The sequence below is a fragment of the Poecilia formosa genome, unplaced genomic scaffold, assembly GCF_000485575.1.
Source record: "Poecilia formosa unplaced genomic scaffold, Poecilia_formosa-5.1.2 Scaffold24, whole genome shotgun sequence".
NCBI classification, from domain to species: domain Eukaryota; kingdom Metazoa; phylum Chordata; class Actinopteri; order Cyprinodontiformes; family Poeciliidae; genus Poecilia; species Poecilia formosa.
Genome location: NW_006799963.1, coordinates 391,174 through 416,341, shown reverse-complemented (window position 1 = coordinate 416,341; position 25,168 = coordinate 391,174). Strand labels below are relative to the sequence as shown.

General features: G+C 41.3%; 1 protein-coding gene across 1 annotated transcript; it reads right to left on the bottom strand.

Annotated features, from left to right (window-relative positions):
- Nucleotides 1-4,897: 4,897 nt before the first annotated feature.
- eef1e1 (eukaryotic translation elongation factor 1 epsilon 1) lies at nt 4,898-10,464 on the bottom strand. The gene is made up of 4 exons (XM_016669424.1): nt 10,329-10,464; nt 9,418-9,612; nt 7,000-7,095; nt 4,898-5,263 (listed from the first exon to the last, which is right to left on the bottom strand). Exons 1-4 carry the CDS (start codon nt 10,410-10,412, stop codon nt 5,120-5,122), a joined length of 519 nt encoding a protein of 172 aa, XP_016524910.1. The 5' UTR covers nt 10,413-10,464; the 3' UTR covers nt 4,898-5,119.
- Nucleotides 10,465-25,168: the final 14,704 nt, after the last annotated feature.

The window sequence follows — 25,168 nt, the reverse complement described above, 5'->3', positions numbered from 1 at the left end:
CTGTTCCTAGCAGATGTCGTGGCCGATGCCTCTCCCCGGGCCTTACGTTGTTAATAAGAGTTAGGAAGGAAGGGTGGTGGCGGCCGAGTGTTTGTCGCGGCGTAGGTGGAGTGGGGGTGGTGCATCTTGTATTGTTAGTAAACTTATCTTGACAAAGGTGTTGCGAGATGATGAAGAGGTGAAGGCTAAATGACGCCAGGAAGAATCCTAATGTGTTCATCACAGTGTCGCTGGCACGTTGGGCTGTCCAGCTCTCCTTTAAAATAAAATGTTTTTTTTTTTTTAGTCACTTGAATGTTTGTTGTTCTTGCAATCCCATGTCAAAGAATTGCCGCGAGGCATTACAGCCCAAGAAACCTTTAAGACGATATGCCTTATTCAGTTTTTATTGCTATACGCAAACATTTCCAAAAGTGGGGCTACATTTTTGGAGAATTTCACAAAGTTGTTTTTTTGTTTTTTTTTTACAATGCTTCATGACAAACTTTAGGTTCTTGAGTCATGACACGTACCCTTAAAGGTAAGGTCTTGGTGACTGCTGTGTGTTGATGCATGTGTGACTGTCTAACTAGAGTTTCGGCTGACAGAAATCAATGTCTGTGAACCTGGTGACAACAGATTCCTGCCCCTTTGCTTTAAGCTTGATTATAACCAAATTCACTTTAAGCTCACTTCCTAATTTCCTCTCTTACTTTTAGATCTTTTTCCTTTACATGACAGAAGATTTGCCAGCCTAAGTGTTTAAAACGGAGTCGGTATTTTATTAAAAGGGATCATCAATCTTGGCTCTAAATAAAAACATAGTCTCACTGAGGGTAACGTTCAGCCAAACTTTCACTATTAAGTGAAAGTTAAACATATGAATGAGAGGGTCTAGTTCAGTATGTTCAAGTGTTGAGTTATGAACGTGAATTAATTCACTTTTAACATTGTCAGATGAATTTGTAGCTAGCTCTTGATAAGGGCGAGCTGGCACAACACTGTCACTTCCTTTTTCAAATAAATGGAAATGGAAGTGGCTTAGAGGGGAAAAGGGAAATTATTACTTTCTTCTCTTCTCATTCCTATTTTCCTCGGACTTGGCATTTGGCAAATTTTTGTTGTTGTTGTTGTTGTTGTTGCTTTAACAACTGGTGACAGCTGCCAGGTACAGGAAGGCCTTTTTAGCACCGAGTCCATTCCTTACCTGTCAGCTGGCAAATGACAGCTAGAACTGATGATGTGTGGCAACAGGAGGAGTTTCTCTTTTAAACATTTTGTTGACAGGAGATGTAAACCAGGGATAACCTGAGCAATTTAATATTACATAAATGTGCCACTGAGAAGCCGGAATTCATCGCATATGGTGTAGTCTATGTCTTTATTCACAAATTCAAGGCAAATGTTTAGTCTTGGTTCTAAAACTAACTTTTTATTTTCATCGTCTTTTAGCCACATCACTGTTTGTTTCTGCTTAGGTTAGGCAATTAAAAGTAACATGCTAAAACAGGCTAACAAGTATCAAACACCAACAAGTATGTGCAAAAGCCCAAACATTAAAGCTATCTCTCACTAATTTCTGCCTATCCTGCTTCTCAACCATTTCCCAGAAACTTTTTCTTTATACTTTGGATAATCTCAAAGTTGCTTTTTTTTTTACTATTTTATGCCCAGCATTCTTAGTCTGTCAAGCGATTAGATCTCACTGTGCTTCATGTTTTCAGCCATCTGATAAAATGCCTGTCTAAAATTCTCTTTTGTCAAAAAAAAAAACAAAAACATGTTAATTATTATACATTTTTGCCCCAGGCAACTCTTATATCTTTCTTGCAACAGTTCCATTGTTAAAACATAAAGTTATCAGGTATTCTGATGACCACTAATGCGTATTGATCTCTTGCGATCCACTCACAATTCAACGAGCTAAACTGCCCTTTATTTTGCTGTTGGCTTGGCCAACTTAGTGCCTTAGTGGTCAGGACTTGAAGGAGTTGACCCACGGTTTCTGCAGACAGCCCCTGCAGAGCGTTTTCCCCCTTTCGCCTTTAGATAGTGGTGCGAAGGTCGCCTTTCATCCGTGCTTCTGTGCTGATTTCCTGCTGTGGCCTCATGACTTTCTCTGGCTTTGACTTCAGTCAGGCTCTGTCAGTGAGGAACCCGACAGTGTGAATATACCACAAAGGCATTCTGGGACTGTGCCAACAGGGTGAGCAAGAAGAGGCAAGAGGAAATGTGCAAAAGTTTGAAGCTGACTCCGATTCTGCACAAGAGAATTGGAGGGTCAACTCCAAATTATGAAATCAGAATTGACAGAAGTTATTAACCATAGGAAATGTTTGGAGGGAGATTTTATCCAACAGATAAACACAAAGAACCATATAGTTAAGATGTGGAAGAAAAAGGATAAATGTTTGGGTCTTACCTTTTCTTTTTTTTTTTTTTTAGGAAATTTTAAATCTGTGGCATGTATTTGTCTTCAGTCTTCTTTTTTTTATACCATTATACACCCAGATATCAAATATTACTAAAGATATAGCATTGTTACAACCAAAGAAGACACAAGCCAGGTCAAAAATAATGTCAAGGAGAGTAAATACTTAAGTGGAATACAAAATAATGGCCAATTGTAAAGTGGAAAGAGAATGCTTGTTTTTCAAAGGAAATCATGAAACCATGCATTATGGTTGTGTGTCTCTGTTGCCACCAATGATTTTTGGAGATGGGCACCAGCTTCCTGTAAGGATCTACACATATAGACAGTGGATGGATGATGAACCCATGAATTACTTATGGGTTGGGATATTTTTCTATAACCTAAATCTGCCTTATATTTCCTCAAATTTTTTTTTCCTCTTACCTACACAAGTAGCCTATTTGGTAACTAGGTGACTTCTAAAGGTGGGTAGTTTTCCTTAGGGGTGTCAGAGGAGAAGGGGGGTGGGGGAGCAAATACAAATGGATGCCTTGCTTAAGTTGTACTCAGAAGCAAAACAAAACCTCATTCTCCACCTAAAAATTATACTTATCACATAAAACATGCTTGAGGTTAGGAAAAAAATGGGAAAAAAAAGGGTCAGAGGGTGTGAATACTTTTGCAAAGCACTTTGCATATTTTATTTCATCACCGTTTCAATCTTCTGCACTATACTTTGTTCCACAGTGATATTTATGTCCACCCTGTTCTAAAGGATTGATTTTAAACACTGTGGGTGTCCATAACATTAACCCTGAAGCGACTGCTTCGCCACACACAGAACTTAAAGCGGCTTGTCCGGATTTAACTCCTGTGGGTAAAACTTAATTCACACCTCTGTGGTGAGCAGCGCTGTCTGCTGGTGTGCTCGCTGGAACGATGAATTCCAAAAGAATGTTAACATAACCGGGAGGACAAGGCCTTCTTTAATGGTTCGACCGCGGAATAAATGGCCCCAACTAGTCACAAGGCTCGCTCAAATGACTTTGAGCTGTTTTTATCCTTCGCATCTACTTTGGAACACTTTGCAACAAACACAAAGCGAGGGACCAACACAACTTCAATGAACAATGGCTCTGTCTTCTGGCTGGTTTATGGAAAACATTTTTTCTTTTTCTAAAAGTACACACAGAGTAGTTGGCATAGGAGTCAGAGGTCAGGGGCTCCGTATGTATCCGATTTATTGGCACAGGATGAAAAATATGCTGACATCAGACAAAAAAAAAAAAAAACTTGCTTTGAGCAATAATTTTAATATGCAGAGCATGTGAGCAGGAAGTAAAGAAACACAAACAGTTTAAACAGTGACCAGGAAAGCTAAAAAAAAACAACCACTCCAACAGATCTGAATATTTAAAAAGGTCACAGTCTAATCAGTAGAATGTATTTATAAGTTATTACCCAAATTGTACCTCTCATCTTCTCTGCATTCCCATTTCTCATTACCTCCATGATGTAAACACGCCAGCTCTCCCAGCACTGGTGGGATCGGGCCTGTTAATGGTGCTAATAGCGAGCATCCAGCCAGCAGCGGTCGGGGCTGTAGGAGGCGCAGATCATTGTTCACTTGTCACGAAAAAGATCCCTCGGCCTCTGGGTGCTCTTTTTCTGTGTGGCCTCCGTCCTTTCGTCACACACTCCGCTCGCTCTCTCGCTCGCTGCCTCTCTTCGTCCTTCTCTCTCCAGTAGCCCCCTGTGGGAGCGTGAGGGTGAAATGACACACAGTGGCTGACTGTCGCCCAGGGGCCCTCGGGTTCTGGCCTTGGCTGGCTGGATCTGTGTGGCAGCTGGTGAGCCCGCTGCCCTCTCCGTGGCCCGCAGCATCAACAGTGGTGGTAGTGGGACTGATTGGGGCCTCACTCTGATCTCTGACTCTAGGGCTGACGTTTAACTGCTCGCTGCTGCCCACACAACTGGTGGCGAGGAAGTGGAATGGAGAGTGGGGATTGGAAAAAAAAAACAAAACACTCATGCAGAGAAAGTATGACGAGAGGGGAAAAAAAAATGTGCTGAGAGATTTAATGAGGTAACATTTCAAAAGTTAAGAGTATGGGGTTGTGGTGTTTATAGGGTTACAATGTTAATCCAGCAACCACATCAAGCAAGAGCTTGGGACGTAACGCGCTGCCAGTCAAGTCTGTTCACCTACGATATCGGCGGTAGGAGACTCCAGGCTCAGATTAAACAAAAACAACATTCACCAACAGAAAAGCTAGCAGCACTGCATTGCGTACAGTTTTCCCTTTAAAAACAAACAATGCCATAAAAATACCTGAACGCTATGATTAAGTCGTTTCATTGCTCTGTGGAAAAGCTAGGAGGGTTAAGACGCCTGAATCTTTATAAATAGTGTTTGCAATACTGAGACATTGATTACTTATTAAAAACAGACATTGCTTTAGAACTCAACTATTTTTCTTATCCTCAAAAAAAAAAAAAAAAAAAAGAACTCAACTATTTTTCTTATCCTCAAAAAAAAAAAAAAAATCAGTGGGGACATATTGTTGACACATAACTTGAATAAGAGAACGTTGATATGGCGATGTGGCAAGATCCTTAATTTGATCCATGTTGTACTTTAGGAAATCAGTTGTCCAGGTCTGGTCAGAAGATTAGTACCGAGTAAGGCTGGGAGGAAGAGGAGGATGATGATGATGATGTCAGGGCTCAGTGGTGTCTGCTGGTGTAAAGTCTGTTCCTGAGCACAACTACTGGGGGGAGGTGGTGTCGGACCCCCGGGTGGTGCTGGATGTGGTCGAACCACCGCGCCACGTTCACGTACTGCTCCTTCTCCTGGACGGCCAAGTCCAGCTGGGGAGGGAAGGGGATAACGAGAGAGAGAGAGAGAGAAGTGAAAGCAACAAGAAATGAGAAGGCTAGTAAATATATTTTAAAATATTCACAGATCATGTGGATTGTTCGTTTACACCTTAAACTTAGATATTTTCAATATAAGTTATACATCATTAAGATTGTTTTAAAGATTTTTAATCCGATACGCTTTATTTTTGATACATTTTATTGTTTTGGAGATGTACTGATAATTTTATTTATTTTATATTTATGAGCCCAGAAGATGCCAGGCTAAGTGTCAAACTATTTCTAATAGTTTGACACTTTTAAAAATGTCTTAATTTTGCAAGTTTCTATGGGAAAAGCAAAACTGAGAAAACATTATAAAAACAAAATATGATGAAAAAAATAAACTACAACAGGATCCACGTGTTGGGTCACAGTAATAATTTCATCATGAAGCAGAACTATGTTTAAATGCTCAAGATGATGTTTACACTTTAGCATTGCTGCATTTCTGCTCATTGTAAATTATTTAAAAAAAGGCAAACCCCGTTAAAAATATTGAATTTTCAAGGAAACTTTTTTAAATCGACCAGAATGAGATAGTAAATAATAAAAGTTAATAAAACAGATCAGCTTCAATCAGATTAAATAATTTGAATTTCTACACAGGTGTCAAACTTTCATCTCAGAAAGATGAAAGTCTGATCCGTGTTTGATGCTGCACCACAAATCTAATTAGGCCTGTGTTTGTTTTTATTATGCTGTTAAGTGAAATAGGCAAATCCCACACGTACAAACATTCAGCCTGGAAGCCATGTAGCATCAGTCAGGTTTAATGTTTGTGCACAGTTGTTTTTCTTGAATTGAACATCGGCACTGGCCGAGGTCAGGGGTTGAGCCAGCTGACCCGCCGTCCCCGAGGTTAAAAACCACACTGACAGCGAGTCAAAGTGACGCTCATCTGCCTGGTGGCGGGGGCCGAGCTTCCATCTCCGCCACAACCGCTGACATCTCTCAACATGTGATCCCTCCCTCCCCGAGTCGCGTTCTGCCGCTCCCGTTTCTGAACTCGCGTTTCTTTCATCCTGGGAGGCGGAACAAACTTACTTGTCCCTGGTCTGGGGCTAAAGCCATCACTTTATGCCACATCACTTTATCTGTTTGAAGGGAGCTGAAAATGTGTTTAGAATCCGGGTGTTCATTGCCAGCTTGTCCCCAATGCCCTTTGGCCGTATGACTGGTCTAATTGTGTGTTATATACGATGACAAATTGATAATTAGAGCTGTAGTTTGACAAAAGTGAGAGACGAGATGGATTTAATATAGAAGGGAGAAGGAATGGATGCCTCGCTTCTCACTGTATGGCCATAAGAACTCCAAGACAATCAATCAAACTTACTCATGAATATACAATTCAGCAACACATTATAGAAACTAAAGCGACCTGAAGTTGGTTGTAAAGTTCTGTGTTGTCACAAAACAAAACATTTAGAATACATCAAAATCTTTATTAGCATTATATTAATAGAGTAAGCAAGAATATTAAAGAAATAAAGCAAAACATGCAAAAATATTTCTGCACGTGGAACTTTTTCACATTGTGTCCTATTATTATGGCACAAACTTTGATGCATTTTATTTGAATTGTATATGACAGACCAAGAAAAGGGCAAAATAGATTGTTCTATATTTATTGTAACACGTCGTAACTAATAGCTAAAATAAAAACTTAAAAGAAGAGAACTTACGATGACTGAGTGTATTCCATAGTACATTAGAACATCAGCTAAGGTCAACTGGTTCCCTGCCAGGTAGACTTTGTCTTGCATGTAGAGGTTGAGGTCCTGAAAGAGGAAATTTCCAAACACAACATATGCAAATTAAGTCTCAAAATATGATAATTTATGCATTATGGTAAATATTTCTGTGTAAACACACTTGTCTTCACATGACAGATGAAAACATTCCATGAATCACTAATGAAGCTCCCCCCTTATTTGACTTTTAGTTTTATCTTATTCCAAAATTCTGTTCCGGATATCATTATCAGCCTAATATTGTCTGCGACAGTTTCTTTTGTGCATAGCTGTCGTCATATTTTGTATTAAATTGAGATCCTTTAAACATGTAGATGTGCCGAAGCAGCAGGTTCATTACCCTATATATCTGAGGGTGCGTGAGGTACATAGGAGTGCGGCTTTTGCCTCCGCATGTCTGCGATGTGAATAGAAATCATTTGTAACCTGAGGGCCTCCGTCGTCTCTCGTCGTGGCTGGAGACTGAGCACAGATGCCCCAACAAAACGAGCCATTTGTTTGCTCCACGATAAAACGACCGCGAATCCAGTGGAGCCTTTTCAAACTCAGGTGGCCTTTTTTGTGCGTTTCTCAGCCGTCGCCTGCATATGCAAAGTCGCACGTGGAAGTGCTGGTCCCAGGGGACGAGGGTGGGAGCAGGGGCTTGGGGGGGGGGGGCGTCTTTAGCGCTTGTACATTACACAAAGGGAAGACTTTCCACGCACACTTACAGAAGCATCTCGGGGGCAAATGGAGTTATTGTGCGGGAAGAGTGGGTGATGCCAAACAAGGCATGAAGACGGCAGACTTCCTCCCCTTCAAGAATCAGATCCTTGCTTTTCTTTGCCTACAGCCATGGAGCTAAAGCCCAGTCGTGCATCCGAGGAGGGGAGGCTCTCCTAGTAACCCCCCGCCGACACACGGAGCTCCAAGCTCAGCTCTCTCCTACCTTAACTGGGCATTTAACCTAAGCTGCATTTAGATAATCAGTTCTAATGCACAACTTTTAGGTCTAATCAATGAGAATTTCATCATTCATAATTTCAATGCAACAATATTTCAAAAGGTTATGCTCCTTCGTTAAGCACAGATATTTAATATTATACTTCACAAACACTGCCAGATACTTAACAATGCTGTAAATGTATAATACTTAATATTTTTGGATCAATCTTTTTCTTGTGTACCTTACGACACAAAGGCCAAACATCTGTTACCTTAATACTCAAAAAAAACAACAACAAAAAAAAAAACGGAGGACAACAGAGTTGCTTCCTTTGTTTCTTTCATTTTTTTTTTAATTGTTTTTGGGACATTTTAAATCGATTTTGAATCATATTAAATAAGTATCCATTTTTTTAGCACCCCCAAAAGGTGCGAACAAACTCGCTCATGTCGGTAAATACCATGTTGGTGCTTTCGGTGGCATGAAGACAGGAGCTTGCATATCCTGTTACCTGACTACCGCTGGAGTTTGTGGCTCATAAAAGAAATGACAGTCATCTGCAGCAGCAAATTACCAAGTAAACCTAAGTGGTTTAAGGTGGAGTTCCCACATTAATTATTACGTAGCTACCTTCAAAAACAGTGCACTTCTCGAAAGGTTTAGCAGATGTTCGATGTTTACTTAAAAAGCTAGTCGAGCCTTTGAAAGTATGAATTTCTTATTTACATCCCCGGGAGTGGGAGTTTAAGAGATCCTGCTGTTGACACTTTTGCATCTCTGAATAATTTAATGGGAGATGACTGAAGCGCTTGAAAGAAGGGAGTTAAGGATGCAGCTGAAGCAGCAGGACAGGACAGGGGGACCACCGGCACCAGCGCCGACCCGCTCAGGGCGACTTCCTCCTGTAAGTGGCGCCATTAAAATATTTAAAGGCCTGTCCAGATAACATGCTGCAACACAGCATGACTCCTCAGCCATGCCACAACAGTATGTCACGCTGCGAGGAGTGCATGCACGCGCACACACACACGCAGAGAGACTTCACACTGACAGGACGGTGCCAAGAGGCGCCCAGCGTCCAGCGCAAGAGTGGCTGACGATCCATTTCATGCTGACTGGCGTCAGGCACATTAAAGCGCTTTTCCCTGTCGTGCGGGGCCGTGTCACTGAAGGGGCCATATATCAGCCTTTATTCCTGTCGCTTGTCCCTTAATGAGACAAACAGATACTGATCTGATTTCTCTGATCGAACAGAGAAAAGGTTCAATATTTGTTGATGAGGAGCTGTTGAGAAATGTGACGCTATTTTTATCGGAAGAAATACATTTACGTATTCAGAATTAGCAGCTTTATGATCTGTGAAAAATATATTTGGACCTTAAAGAGGGAAGATATCAAAGATTTTCTTGAATATTACTGTTTACCTTCAGGATGCTCTTGGTGTCCTCTGTGTGGCTGTCAAGTTTGGTCACCCTGTACTCCAGCCACTGCTGCACCACCGCCCTGCCTTCTGCACCGTCACCCAGCAGCTCTGGGCGCTTGGCCTCTTTTACCAGGTGACAGGCAATGGTCACCAGTCCCACCAGTGGGGGGGCGTTATTATTCTGTAACACAGGCACCTGAAAGGGGAGGTGTGAAAAAGGGAGGGGCAGCAAGATGTCAACAACTGGGTTTCAGCCAAACCAAGTTCCTGCAGAAGCCTCATGTCAAAATGACAGACTTTTTCAAACATCCGATTTTCCGTACTCTCACTCCTGTTTATTTAGTCTGTGTTCAAATTGTATATACAGAATCTTATTATGGATTTATGACAGAAACTGCACTAGTGATCTTCAAGCTTAAATATGGACTCGACAAAAACCAGATTGCAAGGAAGAGAATGGCTGATGCAACACTTGCGGAAGAGGCAATAAAGAGTGAAGATACAAATGTTTTCTATAATGTATATTTTTCACTCCTGTGTCCATCACCAGCAGTGGGAGTTAACACCTACTTTAAATAGCTCCGAGTCCACACTCAGTACACAGCTGACTCCACCCCTCTTATACAGAGCATGCTGCTCGCTTCATAGAGACGAGCATATAAACCTGGAAAACCAGGTTTATATACCGAAATAATATTATTCTTCCGAATTAAATGCAACAATATAAACCAATGGTATGAGAATAAAAGCTGCTAGCAACAAAAGCTACCCCCTATTCAATACACGTTTAGCTTGTTAGCATTTATTTGACAGACAACGTGCACTCGCCCGCAGCTGTTTGAAAGCACCCATTCAATTAAATGCTAAGTCGCCTCCATAATATGGTGGGGGGAAAAATAACGGACACATTACCTTTTTATCTCCCTGTGTGCTATACTTGTTCGGCTTTTTAAGGCCCAAGTATTTTTCCAGAGATGCTAACTCCCGTAACGCCATGTTTCTGAGTGTAGAGAAGCAGCAGAGAAGAGCGACGGATGTGATTGGATGAAAAGCATAACTCCCGCCTCCACAAAGTTTGACTGATAGGACGTGTAACCAATCAAAACGTTCAAGATTATCTTTTTTTTATTTTTTATTTTATTGCATCAGTGAATCTGATAAAAGTAAAATGTTATTTTTAACTCACCAGTCTTCGATTTTTGTATAAAAGAAAAAAAAGTTTTTTTTTGTTTTGTTTTAATGTAAGGGAAGAATAAATAGGAAATGACTTACCAGATAAATTAATTACCAGATAAATATTATTCTAAAGTACATATATTTTATATATTTAAATCCTGACTATTACTAAGATTCATTATTATTTTATCAGTTTTTCAAATACAGGATCATACTAACTTGGGGTTTATCAAATGCACAAAAATATTTTGTTTATTTGTGGAACAAATATGTGAAACAAATACAAACAGTCCATTAGCAGCCAGTCTGTACTGGACTCAACGCTGTTATGCCTGATTATAGTATTGTTGTAAAAAACAAACAAACAAAAAAAAAACAACAACAACAACAACAAAAAAAAACAACTTATCTGCTGATGATGTGCAGAAACTGACAGTGGGGGGTCTGAAGTTTCATTTCTCCGTAGAACAGTTTCTCTGTTCTGTAAGCCTGTCTGGTTCTGCTCTGGATGTGCACCATGTCTGTTTGGATCTATTCTATGGATTTGCGATTTCCCTATAATGAAATGTCACTTGCAGTCAAGACACAGTTTACTAACTATGGACCATCCAGGTGGATGTATGAGTAAGGATCGATACATTTTCATGTCAAGTGATACAAAGTGATGGTTGAGCTCAGGTTTTCTGCCACACTTTTAACTCTTAACAGGTCTAATAAATAAAAACAAAAAATATTTTAGATCATGTAATCAGCCTGATAAAACATCCAAACTATTCTACTTGAACATATTGCTCTCTATGGTAGTTGAGTAGGTCTGGAAAAGTATCTACAAGTAGGTAAGTCCATGAACACACCATGATGGTGGCGGCATCATGCTTTGGGGATGTTTTTCTTCTAAAGGAAAAGCTGTTAGAGACTAAAAAAAGGTTTGAGATTGGAGCGCATCATGTACTTCCAGGAGAACGACACAAAACACGCAAACAAAGGTTGCACTGAAATGGTTTAGATCGAAACATATAAATGTGTTAGAGTGACCCAGTCAAGTTCAAATAACTTGAATGCATGTTGACAAAAACACATCTTCTGATCTGATAGAGCTATTTTATAACAAAAAGTAGGAACATTCTCAGACATATTAAAAAGCAGTTGAAAGTTCCTCAAAATATTGACTCAGAAGGTTGAATATAAATGCACAAAACGCTTTTGAGATTTTTATTTGAAATGTATAATCCATAGTGTTGAAAACTATCAACTCTTATACCTTACTTTGTATATAATGACATCAAATGTTCTGTTGTGTCGCAGACATAAAGCACAACCCATGTATGGAGGAGGCCTTAGTCCTCGATGTGACCGTCACATGTTCGAGTCCCAGCTTGATAATCATGGAGACATGTCTTCAACTTCTCTTACAGCCCACTTTCCTGTCTGACCACTCTCAAATGAAGGGGACTAAAGCCAATAAAACCTTAAAAAACCAACAAAGATATGTTCCAAAAATACATAGCAGTTTGTGGTGGCAGCATGACAAAATATGAAAAGAAAACACTGAAGACCAATTCACAAATTAATCAGTTACCAGTTTACTCATCTTTAATTTTACTAGTGTTAAATTAAGTGTTTAACTTTGTGACACAAAACTGGCTCGATGTTGCTTTTGCTTTGTGTGAAATGAAATGGGAATTGTTTTTTTTTCTTTGGATTCCACCTGTAAATATCGCAGCCACTGCAGACGTTCAGATGAGATCGCAAACATTTTACCCTGAGTAAAACAACAATTTAGTGAGAGGTGGTTTTTTTTTTTGTTTTTTTTTTATGTTGTGTTTCTTTTTTCTACAAAAATGTTTAAATTGCACTTCCTCATGCAAAATACTTTAACTGGAATTTATATCTCAGAAATTTTAAACTGAGGTTCAACATGCCCCTTTTCATCTAATCTTTTTAATACTTAACAACAGATGATATTTTTAAACCCAATTTGTCGAGAAAATGCTGTCCCAGAAAACAAATTAATTATAAAAATAAGTACACATACCATCATAAAAGATTAGATCCCACGAAACAAGGTGAGGCTAATTCTCTGATTTTTTATTTATTTTTTTTTTTTTTATCCCATCCAACCTTACTATTTCTTATATGTTTGTTTATAGACTCCAGCACATCGTACACTTTCACTATTGCAAGGCTCCCTTAAATGCATGCCTGCAGCATTAAAGTGCATCTCTTTTAACTGAATGCCTCCGAGCTGCCACATCCTGTCTGCGCCCAGGCGGGCTGAGGACAACGATCCCTACTGCCTGGGACTAACCGTATAGCCTTTGGGAATTCTCTCAATGCAGATTGTGATACAGAATCCTGGGTCAAATTAGTAAGGAAATCTACAACGGGAGGGGAGGTGGAGGGGGGGGGGGGGGGGGGGGGGTCACTGATAGCGCCGTGAGGCTTCCCAAACGCAGGCATAGCCATAAACACAGCCTCAGTCCCGGTTGATACATCCCCTCTGCCTAGTTGAGAGCCTACAATATGCTGTTACACTGATTCGTCTGGCCGGGAAGCAAGGCCCGCAGTTCCGCCTGTCCCCTCTCTTACCTTTTATAACCTGTGAAAGCTCTTTGACGGAATACGCGGTTCCAGCCGCACAGGGAAGCTCAGGGGAGGGGGGGGTGGGATCTGTGGTGAGCAGTCGACATGAGCGCTGTCAGCACAGATTGGGGAAATTGCGTATTGGTGCTGGATCAGATCTCCAACATAGGGCGAGCATGGGGACAGGCGGCAGGCGGCTCCCTGACAGTTCGGGAGAGGGCTGCGCGCTGGGAGATGAAGACAGACAGATGCATGGAGGTCAGCTTGCTGCCTGCACCTTCAGCTCCTGTCAGATGTTTTGGTTTTAGTTTAGTTTCTCCGGTGCATGTTGATACAAGGCTGACAGAACTGATGCCAAGATAGATTTTTGGTAAAACTACTGGAGATTTTACAGTGCTTTCTCTGGTATCTGGAAAGTAAGAAAAAAAAAAGTTACTATATAACCATAACTGCGCTGAAGTAGAAATTGTGACAAGGGAGAATGTGTGCAAGTGAGCAAAAATAAATAAAACTTATTATTTTGAATTAATAATTTTGGTGAGAACTTTTTTTTTTCTTCCATATTGAGCACAAATCATTAAAAAAAATCAACAGAGAAGTGGCTCTACATCTTTGACTATCTTAACAGATTAAAACAGTAGCACAACCAGACTTTTTTGGTCAATTTCCTTGCATTATTTTATTTAACCAAATAAAAGACAAAAAGGTTTTTATCCACTTGCACTGAAAGATTGGTCGGTGAATGTCAAACTTGCTAGCAGGTTTTAAAAGGCAGTCCATCTTAGCTGCTTTTAAGGTTCATGTGCCACATTCTTCTTAGTATCTCACTAACATTTCATATTTTCATCACTTACCAGCTTTTTGTTTTTACACGTTTTAACATGGAGGGACAAACCAGCCTAGCAAAAAAAAATAATTTAATAATTTAGCTGAACCATTCAAATTGAAACTAACTTTCGGTTAATATATATTTGAATGTCTTTTACATGAAAAAATATATATTTTTACTCAGAAATGTTCATCCACCTAAACAAAATGTATGCAAATTGTTCCATCCATTTTATTGGTGAATTTTGTTTTATTTTGGAAAGGAATTAAAAACTAACTACAGCTATTGGGAAAGAAGAAAAAATAAATAATAAAGGAAAGGTTTCCGGTCATGACTTTCATATCGGAGATTAGCCATAAGAAGCCTGATTTGAAACCTAATCTTGGAAGATTCAATGCCATCTCCGAGACATATTTCCTCCCCGTCCCCTTGCCAGATACTATACAGTAAGTCACTTTCAGTCAGTGTAGTACATGACTAATGGCAGTCTGGCTTTTGGCTCCAGAGCTGCTGGCTCCAAAGTGAAGGAGAGTCGGAGGATGCCAGAAATGTCGCACCTCCAGGCGGGACCCTATGGGCCCTCGTGACGACAACAGTGATGGGATTATAGGAACCACCCTGCTGCTCCCTGCAGAAGCGGGGCACCCAAAGGCTAAAAACAACAAGCTTGTCCCACACTCTGTCATTAACACACACGCACATGCAAATGAGCGCATGTTGTGTGCTTGAGCAGGAGGGAGGAAGCGCTGAATGAGCTGCTGACATGGGTGGAGAGATGACATTTTTGTGGCATTTCACGTCTTTCTTTAACGTTTGATTAGCATTAGAATACGCCTCGTGAATGTTTGCGTGCGAGTGCGAGTGGATGTAGGGCATCTGGAAAGCCTGATCCGAACAGGGCCCCCGAAGACAAGCGAACAAGTAATAGAAGCACTTTCTCTATTTCCTGCTCCTATGCTTACATGCCAACCCGCAAGACGGTGGAGCATGCTGGGGGACACGGCACCAGCTCACCAACCCTGTCCCTGCCTCGCATCCAGCAGCAGTCACTTAGGAGTATTAATTACTGCTCTAAATTTCTTCCTCCATAGCCATCCGTGTCCCCCTCAGACAAACAGCCACGGCGGGAGGATCTTGATTTTTATAGCTTCTGAAACATCAGATGTCTTTCATTGGAGTTGCCCACTGGCCATGCAGGTTTCTCTCCATCTCTCTATGTCTCATTCTCTCTTTCCCGTGTCTCTCAGCCATGATTCAGACAAAATCTTGGGAGGAAGCTGCTGTGCCGGTGCTCCCGCCGTGGCCGGGAGCTCAACGGGGTGGACTCCCATGTTTGTTGGAGGTTTGAAATCGGGCAGACTCGCACACACTCGGCGAAGTCTGGCTGCAAGCTGCTCGCAGAACTGCTCTTTTGTAGTTCACCAGCAGGGAGCACTGTGGGTCTTTCGAAGAACCCTAAAGTCAGCGTGGGTTGAGAGAGCCCAGTTCCAGCTGACACCCGAGCACTGTCCAGGCGAAAAAAAAAAAAAAAAGATAAATCCCATTTCATGAGGGTCTGCATCCTGACTGTTTGGTAGAGATGCACCAAAAATACTGAAACCAATTTTGGAAGCAATCAAGCATCTCTAAACTAACATTTGTACAGGAGCTTTTGCTGTACTCCATATTTTTTTCTTTACATTTTCTTAATCACCTATTAACTTTGCAAAGGTTCTTGCTAACATCATAGATAAGGGTCAGGTATTATCTAATGAGGTCTGCTTGATGAAACTTCCTGGCTCAGAGGTGCATTAAGGTTTTTTTTTTTCCTTTCTTTTTTTTTCACCACTTCCAAAAGGTTAAAAGGAAACTCCATCTTTTTCATTGCAAAGTTGGAAACATTAAAGAATCACAGACTCTTGAGGACACATTTGGGAAACCTCAGCCCCTGCTCCTAATCCGCCCCTCTCATCCGTCTTCATGTCTTTAACCCATTAGTTTGATTCACTGCCTCTGGAGCAGGAAAGTGAAAGCTCAGGCCAGCACTTGTCTCTCCTATGACTGCGTCCACTATATCCCTTCTGTGTGGCACTTTATAGCCTCCTGAAAAGAGGTAGAAGGAACATGGAGGTGTGTGTGTGTGTGTGTGCTGAAAAAGAAGACAGAGCATCATGGGTGGAGTTGGTGGTGGGGTTGGAGGGGAGTTGAGAGATAGATATGGGGAGATTCAGAAGGTTATTTGTCCCTCTTCCTCTCTCCGAGAGCAAGGAATCATGGTCTTCATGACAGGTCGCCAGCGCCCGTTGGGGCCGATCTATATGAGGCCCTCTTTATTGGCAATTTCAACCCAGGGACAGATGAGGCTCCAGCCGGCCAGGCGGCCAGGCAGCCAGCCGGACAGGCAGACTATGATGAAAGCAGCCAGGACTCACCTGTGACTCTTGTACTGAAGGCTGCAGAAATAATGCATCAAAGGTTATACGTGGAGCTATGCGCGCCGCGCGGTGTGTAGACGTACCAGTCGAAATAATGTATGGCTGCTGTCATGCCCAGAGGTCTCTGTTTAATATGAGGAGAATCACTGGGTTGTGTTGGAGGAAGATTTCGATTGAGACGCTTTGGATACTTTACATATTGTTGGAATGTAGGGTAAATAATTCAACTGGGAGCAACAGTCAAGAGCCTGTCCGTGACTTATTGCTTTTGGCTTCCTCGGAGTAACACTGCGGCTGTGAACATGCGTATTTTATAACTACGCATCTATAGTGCATCGCGTGGCAATCCTATAAAACCATGTCTGCGCCCGTATGAATAGAATATTGTTTCGCCCGAGTGCCGAGCGACATTAAAAAGCATTCTTAAACCTGAACGCTGGGCTGATTGTAATAAAACATTAAAGGCGCCATAAGTACTAACACGCCGCTTCCCGATTCTGCTTGAACTGACGCGCGGCTCCGTTCGGCAACAGACGTTTCTTAACATCTCGCGCGGGGTAACACTCGTATCACACGCGGCCCTTCTTCCTCCTCGAGTCTCCGAGACGCGTTTCCCATTTTTCAAAGTTCCCGAATCACACGAGGCAAATCAGTGGGAACTAGCATGACAACATTCAAGCTCTGAGCAGACAATATGTCCCGAGGCCAATTCCTCCATCCAACGCGCCGCTGAATGAAAGACAGAGGGTGAGAAACTGACGAACACCATGAAATAGCCCTGTAATGAACAATTGCTCTCATATGAGAGGGCCCATTCTGTGAGGAACAGCCATTAGAGCCGTCTCCCTCTGTTAATTCCTAATCGATTGGTACAGTCTGTAAAGCATTGATCAGCGGCTCGCTTTCAAAAGTGTTGAAAGTGTGAAAAGGCTTAAAGAAAATATGATTCAGGGGCGCTGAACGGGTTATGAGAGGAGAAAACTGTGCTAAGTCTGTGTGTCGGAAGAAAGATCTCCCATTTAGGATAAATGAATTCAGAAAAAGGTTGCTTGTTTTTCCACTTCAGTTCAAACTACATAGTGACTTGAAAAACTATTCAAAATTCTTTAACTTTTTCACATTTTGTCTTCCTACCCCAGTCTTCACTGTAGTTTATTGAGACATGTGATACACAAAAACAAAGCAGGGCCTAATAGTGAGAGTCAAGTGAGATGGAGAGTGAGGGCAAACATCAATGTTCAAGTCTTGACTGGGATTTCCGGTTAGATTTTAGCTGGTCCATCACACTTCATGTCGAACCTACATACACATACATACACATGACAATGTCCAGACTTCTGTTGTTTTTTTTTAATTAACTATTTTAGACAGATATAATAAGCTTAAGGTTTTTATCTGCTTTATTAAGCAAACTATGCATAGTTATAGCTATGTCTAAATGTATTCCCACCCCTGGAAAGAGACATTTCAACCCCAATCACTTGGTACCCACAGAGAAACATGAAGGGTCAAAAATACCAGTGGGGACAGCTTGGGGATTGAACACTATAAAAGACAGTTATGCTTTTCCTCTAAAACATATATATATATATAATTCTACCTCTGTCACTTGAGATCACCAACAAACACATTTATAAAAGTACATTTATAAACACCATAAATATACATAGGTATATTTTTGTAACAGATTCTGCCTAAAGACTTGTGTAGTCTGCTGTAGCTTCTCCTTGTGCTTGTCGTTCTATCTCTCCATGCTTTTCCTCCCTTTTCCTCCATGTACACTCAGCCTCTAATTAATTTAATAAAGTGTAGCAATTTTGACATTTAGGGCTCTAATTGTCTCCACAGTAGCGGACCGGCTGACCAGCGCTGCAGATAACGCAGACTGACAGGATCAGAGAAATGTCTGTTTATCTGGGGAATTAAAGGGTAAAAACAGGCCTGGCTTAGTAATAGGTGCTCTCCTGCACTCATGTGTATGTGTGTGTCTGTCTTTGTGTGTGAAGGGTAAACTTTTTTTTTTCTTTTGTCTGTGAACTTGGGTTTTTACAAGTGTGAGGATTCTCCGTGAGAGACAAGCCCGGTTATCGCTTAAATGGTTGGGACTAATGGCTGATACAGGCGCTTCACTTGTTTACGCCTATCAGTGTTGTCCATCTTAAAACGGACACTTGTGACCTTTGCCTCAGGTTCGGTTTGGGTTGCTGGTGGCAATACACATGTGCAGCGGTCTGCCTGTGCAAATTGCCCTCTTAATAAAGCTATCAGATTCACCAATAGGCCAAAAGACGAGGCCCGGACCCAGCAGTGCTCTTTTCGCCGATGCAGCCAAAGACAATCTTTCCATTTACCTGAGGGGACCTGCTCGCGCCACCGCTTGCAGCTATTCGCATCTTCCATCAAAACATCACTGACAAGTCAAGTTGCTCTCTCTCTCCCCTTTCCTGCCGCCTCCGACCCGTAACCCATTTATCTTGAGATAACTTTGTCAGATTGTCAACCAAACTCTCCGGCGGGAGCCAGGCCCAAAGCTTATTACGGGGGAATCAGCGCGGGCCAAGGCTGGTCACTGCTAAACGGATACTCCCTCCGAGCTCCCGCTGACTTGACTGCATTATTGGAGCGGCTGTTCCCACATCAGCTGAAGTCGGTCAGTCAGTCAGGCTGCCAACAATTAGGCTGCTACTGTATATTGATCACATCAAAAAAACATGGCTTTGAATGAGAACCTTTGGAAAGATTGTGACAACATGTACAGATGCGTTTTGATCCGCTGTTGCAATTTTTCCTTCCATGCCATACATTTTTGGGTATTAAGGCACACGTCACACACAGGAATAGATATAAGAAACTAAAGTAGTTAGTTGCTTTTGATGCACTCTCAGTACATAATACATAATGTTGGGACCAACAGTGGGGACTTTACAATGTACAACTATTTTAGGACAGGATACGTACTTCATTTTCTTGCGGGTCACCTCTTGCTGCATTTCATCCATTTGTAATCCAGGGATTAAGTGCTGCTTGAGATTAAGTTGTAATCTTAATGGCTAATTAATGCAATGCTTGGTGGTGTCGTTGTGGCAGTATGCTAGGGAAATATTCATCAATGGTAGCATTTCTTCTCTGTAACCATTGAAACTTACTGTGTGCAACTTTTGTTCTATTGTTTTGTTACTCGTGATGAGGTTTTCACACTTTCTGATGTGGTTTACTCTGTACCCTGTGCTCAGATGTGAACAGACAGTTGTGAGAGGGCTGGGGAGAACGTAGCCGTAAAGTAGAGTTTATGGCTTTTGAAGCAAGACACTGAGCTTAACAAGCAGGAGGATAAATCTACGAGTACGGTCGAGTCACAGTTTATTGAAATGGTTTCATTATCAACAGGCAATATCAAATAAATACAGAAACATTAGCTTTGCAGCCCGGCAGACTCCTGTGAATGAAATCATCGTCAGCAGGAGCAAACTGCGAGTTCATCCGAGACCGTAGCTGTAAGTGTCAAGTCGGATATGTGTTGAGAAGCATCCGTTCTCTGTGTTCCTCCTCTGGCTATTGAAAATAAACATATGGACTGAAAAATCGAATCATTTAATTTAAGTGGGATCCATGCTGAGTGAAAGCAGCAGCCTCAGAATGATGTGTTTGTTTGCGAATCTTTACTTTTTTTTTCTTTCTTCCTTTTTACGCCAATGCTTTGTGACATGTTGCCCAGGACGCTACGCTGTTCCCGGCCAGAAGACCTTGGCTTCATGAATAATGTGCCGACGTTAATCTTGAGTGGTCTTGATTTATTCTGGGATGTCTTTGATGCACCAACACGCTGAGGGCTTCACAGGGGCAGCTACCACACTGCGGAGACTAAGCGCAGTAATAAAGGGAACTGAAAGGAGGAGAGAAATAGCTGGATGGTGTGACCGAAATCTGTTCACTTGCAGCTGTTTCAAAAGGTCTAATGTGCCAGTTACAGATAAGTAATTCATTACAAAGACTGTCATTTAACACATTTAAAACAATGTCAATTGGATATGACCCACAACTTTAAAACTTCTTGGGAAGCTAGAATTTCTTAGCATGCTTTACAAGAAAACGTATTGAAAGTCTGAACAGTTAAGGCAAACGCACTGACAAAACTAGATTTGTTGTATGATGTAGATATGAAATTCTCTTTGGGTGTTAATCAACAAGATGATCCACTAAGAGAATAATTTTAAATCAAATCCTTACTTTGAACAAGCATTTGGTGAGAGAAACTTCCTTTTAACAAGTAGAAACCCCCATTAGAGACGGAAAAGTCATAGCCATACAACTGCTGAGGCCTCCAGGTGCCTGACAATGTAGAAAGCAAGCACAGAGCTCAGCGGTCCAAAAGTACTTTCTGCAGAATAGAAAAAAAAAACAAAAGCAGTAAAAGGCTTTGTCCAGGAAAGAGACAGAGCCAAACACAAAAGGAAAGGGAGTAGTCTCTATGGGATAAGAAAACAAAGATCGTACACAATGCAAATGGAAGCAACAGACACAAAAGCAACAAACTCGATTTACTTTTTAATGGAGAGACAGACTAGGCCTGACGAATGTTTAGTGCATCAATATGCATCAATATCTCAAATGGCTCTGTCTAAATAAAAAAAGACCCTGCTAAACACAGGAGACCGAATGACTTTCTATGGGGAAAACCCCCCAAAGAGAATATACTGCGCATAGCTAATAGCAAAAATAGCTCCATCATTGGCTTTGTCCAGGACAGAAACCTCTGCAAAAAGCACTAAGTGAGAACTACATTCTATGAAAATAACATTTTAATGGCAGCAACATCAAGCCAAGCAATAAGTTTAAAAAGCATCAAGACTCTGCCCTCTCGCTACTGCTAGCTTACTTGAAAACAAACAAGCTAACCTTACATGGAAACAAAAATGCCTTTGAAGTTTTTCAATGCAAATAGGAGAGAATTTGAATGTTCACCAGGTCGTCCTCAACTTTCCTAAGAAAAAACATCACAACCACAAACTACTGTGCACTCTGTTCCTCTTGTGCCTGACGGCCTCAGTGTGAACAGCACATCGCTAACTTAGTCAGCAGACAATAGGAACCTTAGCTCTACCACTCAGTTAAATACAAATGAGTCTTATTGATAAAAGTGCTGAAATTAGACAGATGCGGGGAAATATGAAGTATAGTTTTTATGTTTCTGTTAGCTTACTTGACTGGACAACAGATATTGACGTATATGGATGCATAGTGAGAGGGACGTTTATAACACAGCCCAGTTTAGCGGTGCGATGACCCGGTACTAACAGCATTTACAGCGTCAGCCACTATGTTCTGAACCAGTGACCAAAAAGACACACACAGGTACTCAACACACAATATTGTAAATTATTAATGATTTTACAGTCAGATTTGAAAGATACTAATTCAGTTTAAAGGTTTGACCAAGTAATAAGCAAACATCTAAAGAAGAGAAACACAATGCATCCTATTGTGTCTTTTTCTTTTACCTTTTCTTTTTGTCTTTCCTATTTAGGAAGAGAGAAGAAATAGGCTTCTGAGTAACTCCTGTGAAAGTCATGGATAAGTAATTCAAAATTCCTCTAAAACCATTTGACTCAGTTCAACTCAACAAAATAAAAATAAAATAAAATAAAATAAAAAATTCCAGGCATGAGCCTATTTTACCAAAATATATTTTGGTAAAAATATATTTTTTTATCTTAACATAGGATTTTTCCCCCCTCACTAGTACTGTACAGAAAATAAAGTTGTGATTTTCAAAAATCTTTCAGTGTAGCATTAAATTATTGCAATAAAAAACTAATTAGGACTTTTTTTTTGTAAAAAGGTACAGAAGGTGCTGTAAATTTAGAACATCATTAAGACCAATTAACAACTGTTCATTTTAATCTCTTCCTTTATTTTAAAAATTACATTAGGATATTTTTTTAAGTGTCTGAACGCTTGATTTGTTGGTAAAACCAAAAACAGTGCGACTGCCCCGTTAGCTAGTCCTCTGATGAACGGACGCTCAGGGCGCCTGTCTGCAGTGGAATCAGGCTTTGTAGAAATTTGTAACAACTTTTTGACAAATAAATTGACCTGTTGTTGAAACGTGGCCCTCCCGTACGTGTCTCACCGATGACCCTGCTTAACCAGGCATGTGTGCAGACGTTGTAACTTGTTAGCATACAGAGTGCGATCACAGGTGTTGTCTCTCTCTTGTTTTTTTGGACCCGGCCCCCGAAGGCCGAGTTAAGGCTGTTGTTTGGGCTGGGGGGCTGAGGACTGGGATTTATTCAAAGGTGGAATCAGTAAACTCGTCACTCTGAATAGGATCCAGGAACAAACCCGGGGCGAAACCTGGTAAACTATTTGTTGAATCACACTCAAACAACAGTGAGGTGGGCATTCTTTCCTGATGACCGTTTTCTGTACAGAAACCAACACTGTCTACAAGGGAAAAAAGAAAAAAATGTTTCCGTTCCACTCGCTCCAATTGTGATCCAACTGTGATGCAATCAGAAGCTCAATCAAACAGAAATACTTTACATAAATAAAATGCTCTACATAAACTAACGTCAATTGAAGCAAATATTTGTAACGGCATGCCCATAAGAGCTACCATAATACAATGGAGAAATTGCATTATGTTAATGCAATTTCCAATGTTTAAACGTTTAAAAAGTGTTTGCAGAAGCCAACTTCTGTAGGGATAGAAGATGGGTGGTTTTACACAAATGCTTGCTCAAAAAGTGCGACCCAGTTTGAAAAACTGTATTTAAAAAAAACAAAAAAAACATTTAATCCAAAATATTTCCTAACACAGTGGGATTTGTAATTTTATGGGGTTTTTTTTACACCTAAACTAATCTTAAAACGTTAAGAGTTTTAGACAGTGTCACAACATTTTAGTGATATCAAGGATAAACAGATTAAAAGAGAAAAAAAATTACCAGTTTAATTTTGACGGGGCTGTTGATGAGTGGACTGTGTGTGAAACATCGTTGTTTTTTTGGGGGGGGATTTTTCTTAAAAGAGAAACAACCTTTAGGAACATTCTGGGATTTTAAGCTATCTGTAGGGGTCCAGACAAACAGAACTAAAGGACACAAGCGCATTTAGGATTTCTGCGTCTTCCAATTTCCTATAAGCATTATCTACTTATAGAAGGATAAATAGCTGAGATATGCATCACCGCATAGTTAATAATTTAACTTCCTAGGAATGCTCAGTCTGAATGCCTAGAATCAACAAAAAATAGCTGAACTTCCTTAGAGACACGTGGATGATCCATGTTTTCAACTCTTTGGCTCTTTTGGGGGTTTAAAGTCATAGAAAAAGAGGACAAGCTAAGAAGTAAAAAAAAAAAACAAAAACAAAAAAAAGCCCACCCTGGTGTGTTGTAAAACTTAATAAACCAAAACAGACCAGAAACATTTATAATAAGAACCTACTAGACCTGAATGTTGACAGCCAGACTATGTGTGCAGTGGCCATGACTAAGTATCGCTGAATTATGTAAAAAAAAAAAGAGAAAGGTAATGCGTTATATTGATTTCTCTGATTTTGGCTCTTATGTTTTGAAGGCGAGTGGTAGCTGACAGAGACATCCCTATCATTCCCCTTTCAGCCTCTGCCTCACCTTCTCGGGGTGAGGTGGTGGGGGGGGGATCGTCTTCGTGGCAGAACGAGTCGCCTGCCTGTCATCTCTGTCTTGTCCGGGCTAGGCAATCTCACTAACTATACTCTCCCGTGGCCCAGCCTCGCTGGCTGGCCGGGTTTTCCACCAGCACTGACAACCCACATATAATTAAGGGCCATGAATGCAGTGCTACCTATGAGTGGAGCTGACAGCAAGGGGGCCTACCTATAGCTAATCTCCTCCTCCTTCTTATTTTCAGACTCCTCCACGCACCCGTTAAGCAACAGCTCAGCAGAGCGGTGGGCCGGCTAACGGCCGGATGGGGACCCACTGGCCCTAATTGATGGTCTCTTAGTCTGGGGAGGGTAGGTCTGGAGGGGCAAGTGGAAGGCATGGGGGTGGCTGTTTTTGGATATCCAGGCCCACCTCCCTCTCTCCTCCCCCTTCCTCCTTCTTTCAGTTGCTTGGTGAGGAGGTGCTACCGATCTCTGTCTTGGTTCTCCAGAACTGCAAGTCCAATGTATGCAGCAGAACAATTTCCTTCCCTCCTGATTACCGAAAAGAGGAAGAGAAGAGACTTGTGGAATGTGTGCTTACAATTTACATAGAAGCGCCGGCCTTTAGGGGCTTTCTCTAATTGTAAAAGCAACCTGGAAAACTAATTCTAACAGGACCGAAACCTTCGGAGTTTAGAAGAGAAATAAAGGCACATAGATTAAGTAGAAAATTCCTCAAAGTCAAAGAAAAGGATTGGGAGAGGCTTAAAAACAAGATATTTGTTAATTTGCCAAAGTCCTGACAACCACAGAATCCCAGTAGGAAGTGGCGTATAAAAGCCATGTTGTTCCCTATGTGGACTGGCATGTGTGCACGGGGAACCGGGAGGACGAGGAAGTAGAAATGGGGTTTTGGTCGGGAGCCGTCAAGTGATTAGAACAATTACTCGTCAAGGATCTGTCACAGCCAATCACATCTGTCTCCGTAGTCTCGGCGGAGCCTCGGCGAGAGCGTGACCTAGACCCATCCGCGCACTCTCAGGATACGGTTGTGTTGTTAGTGATAGTAGGCTATTATGGGCTTCAGTAGGCTAGTCATAGTCCCAGGTTTTTATGTC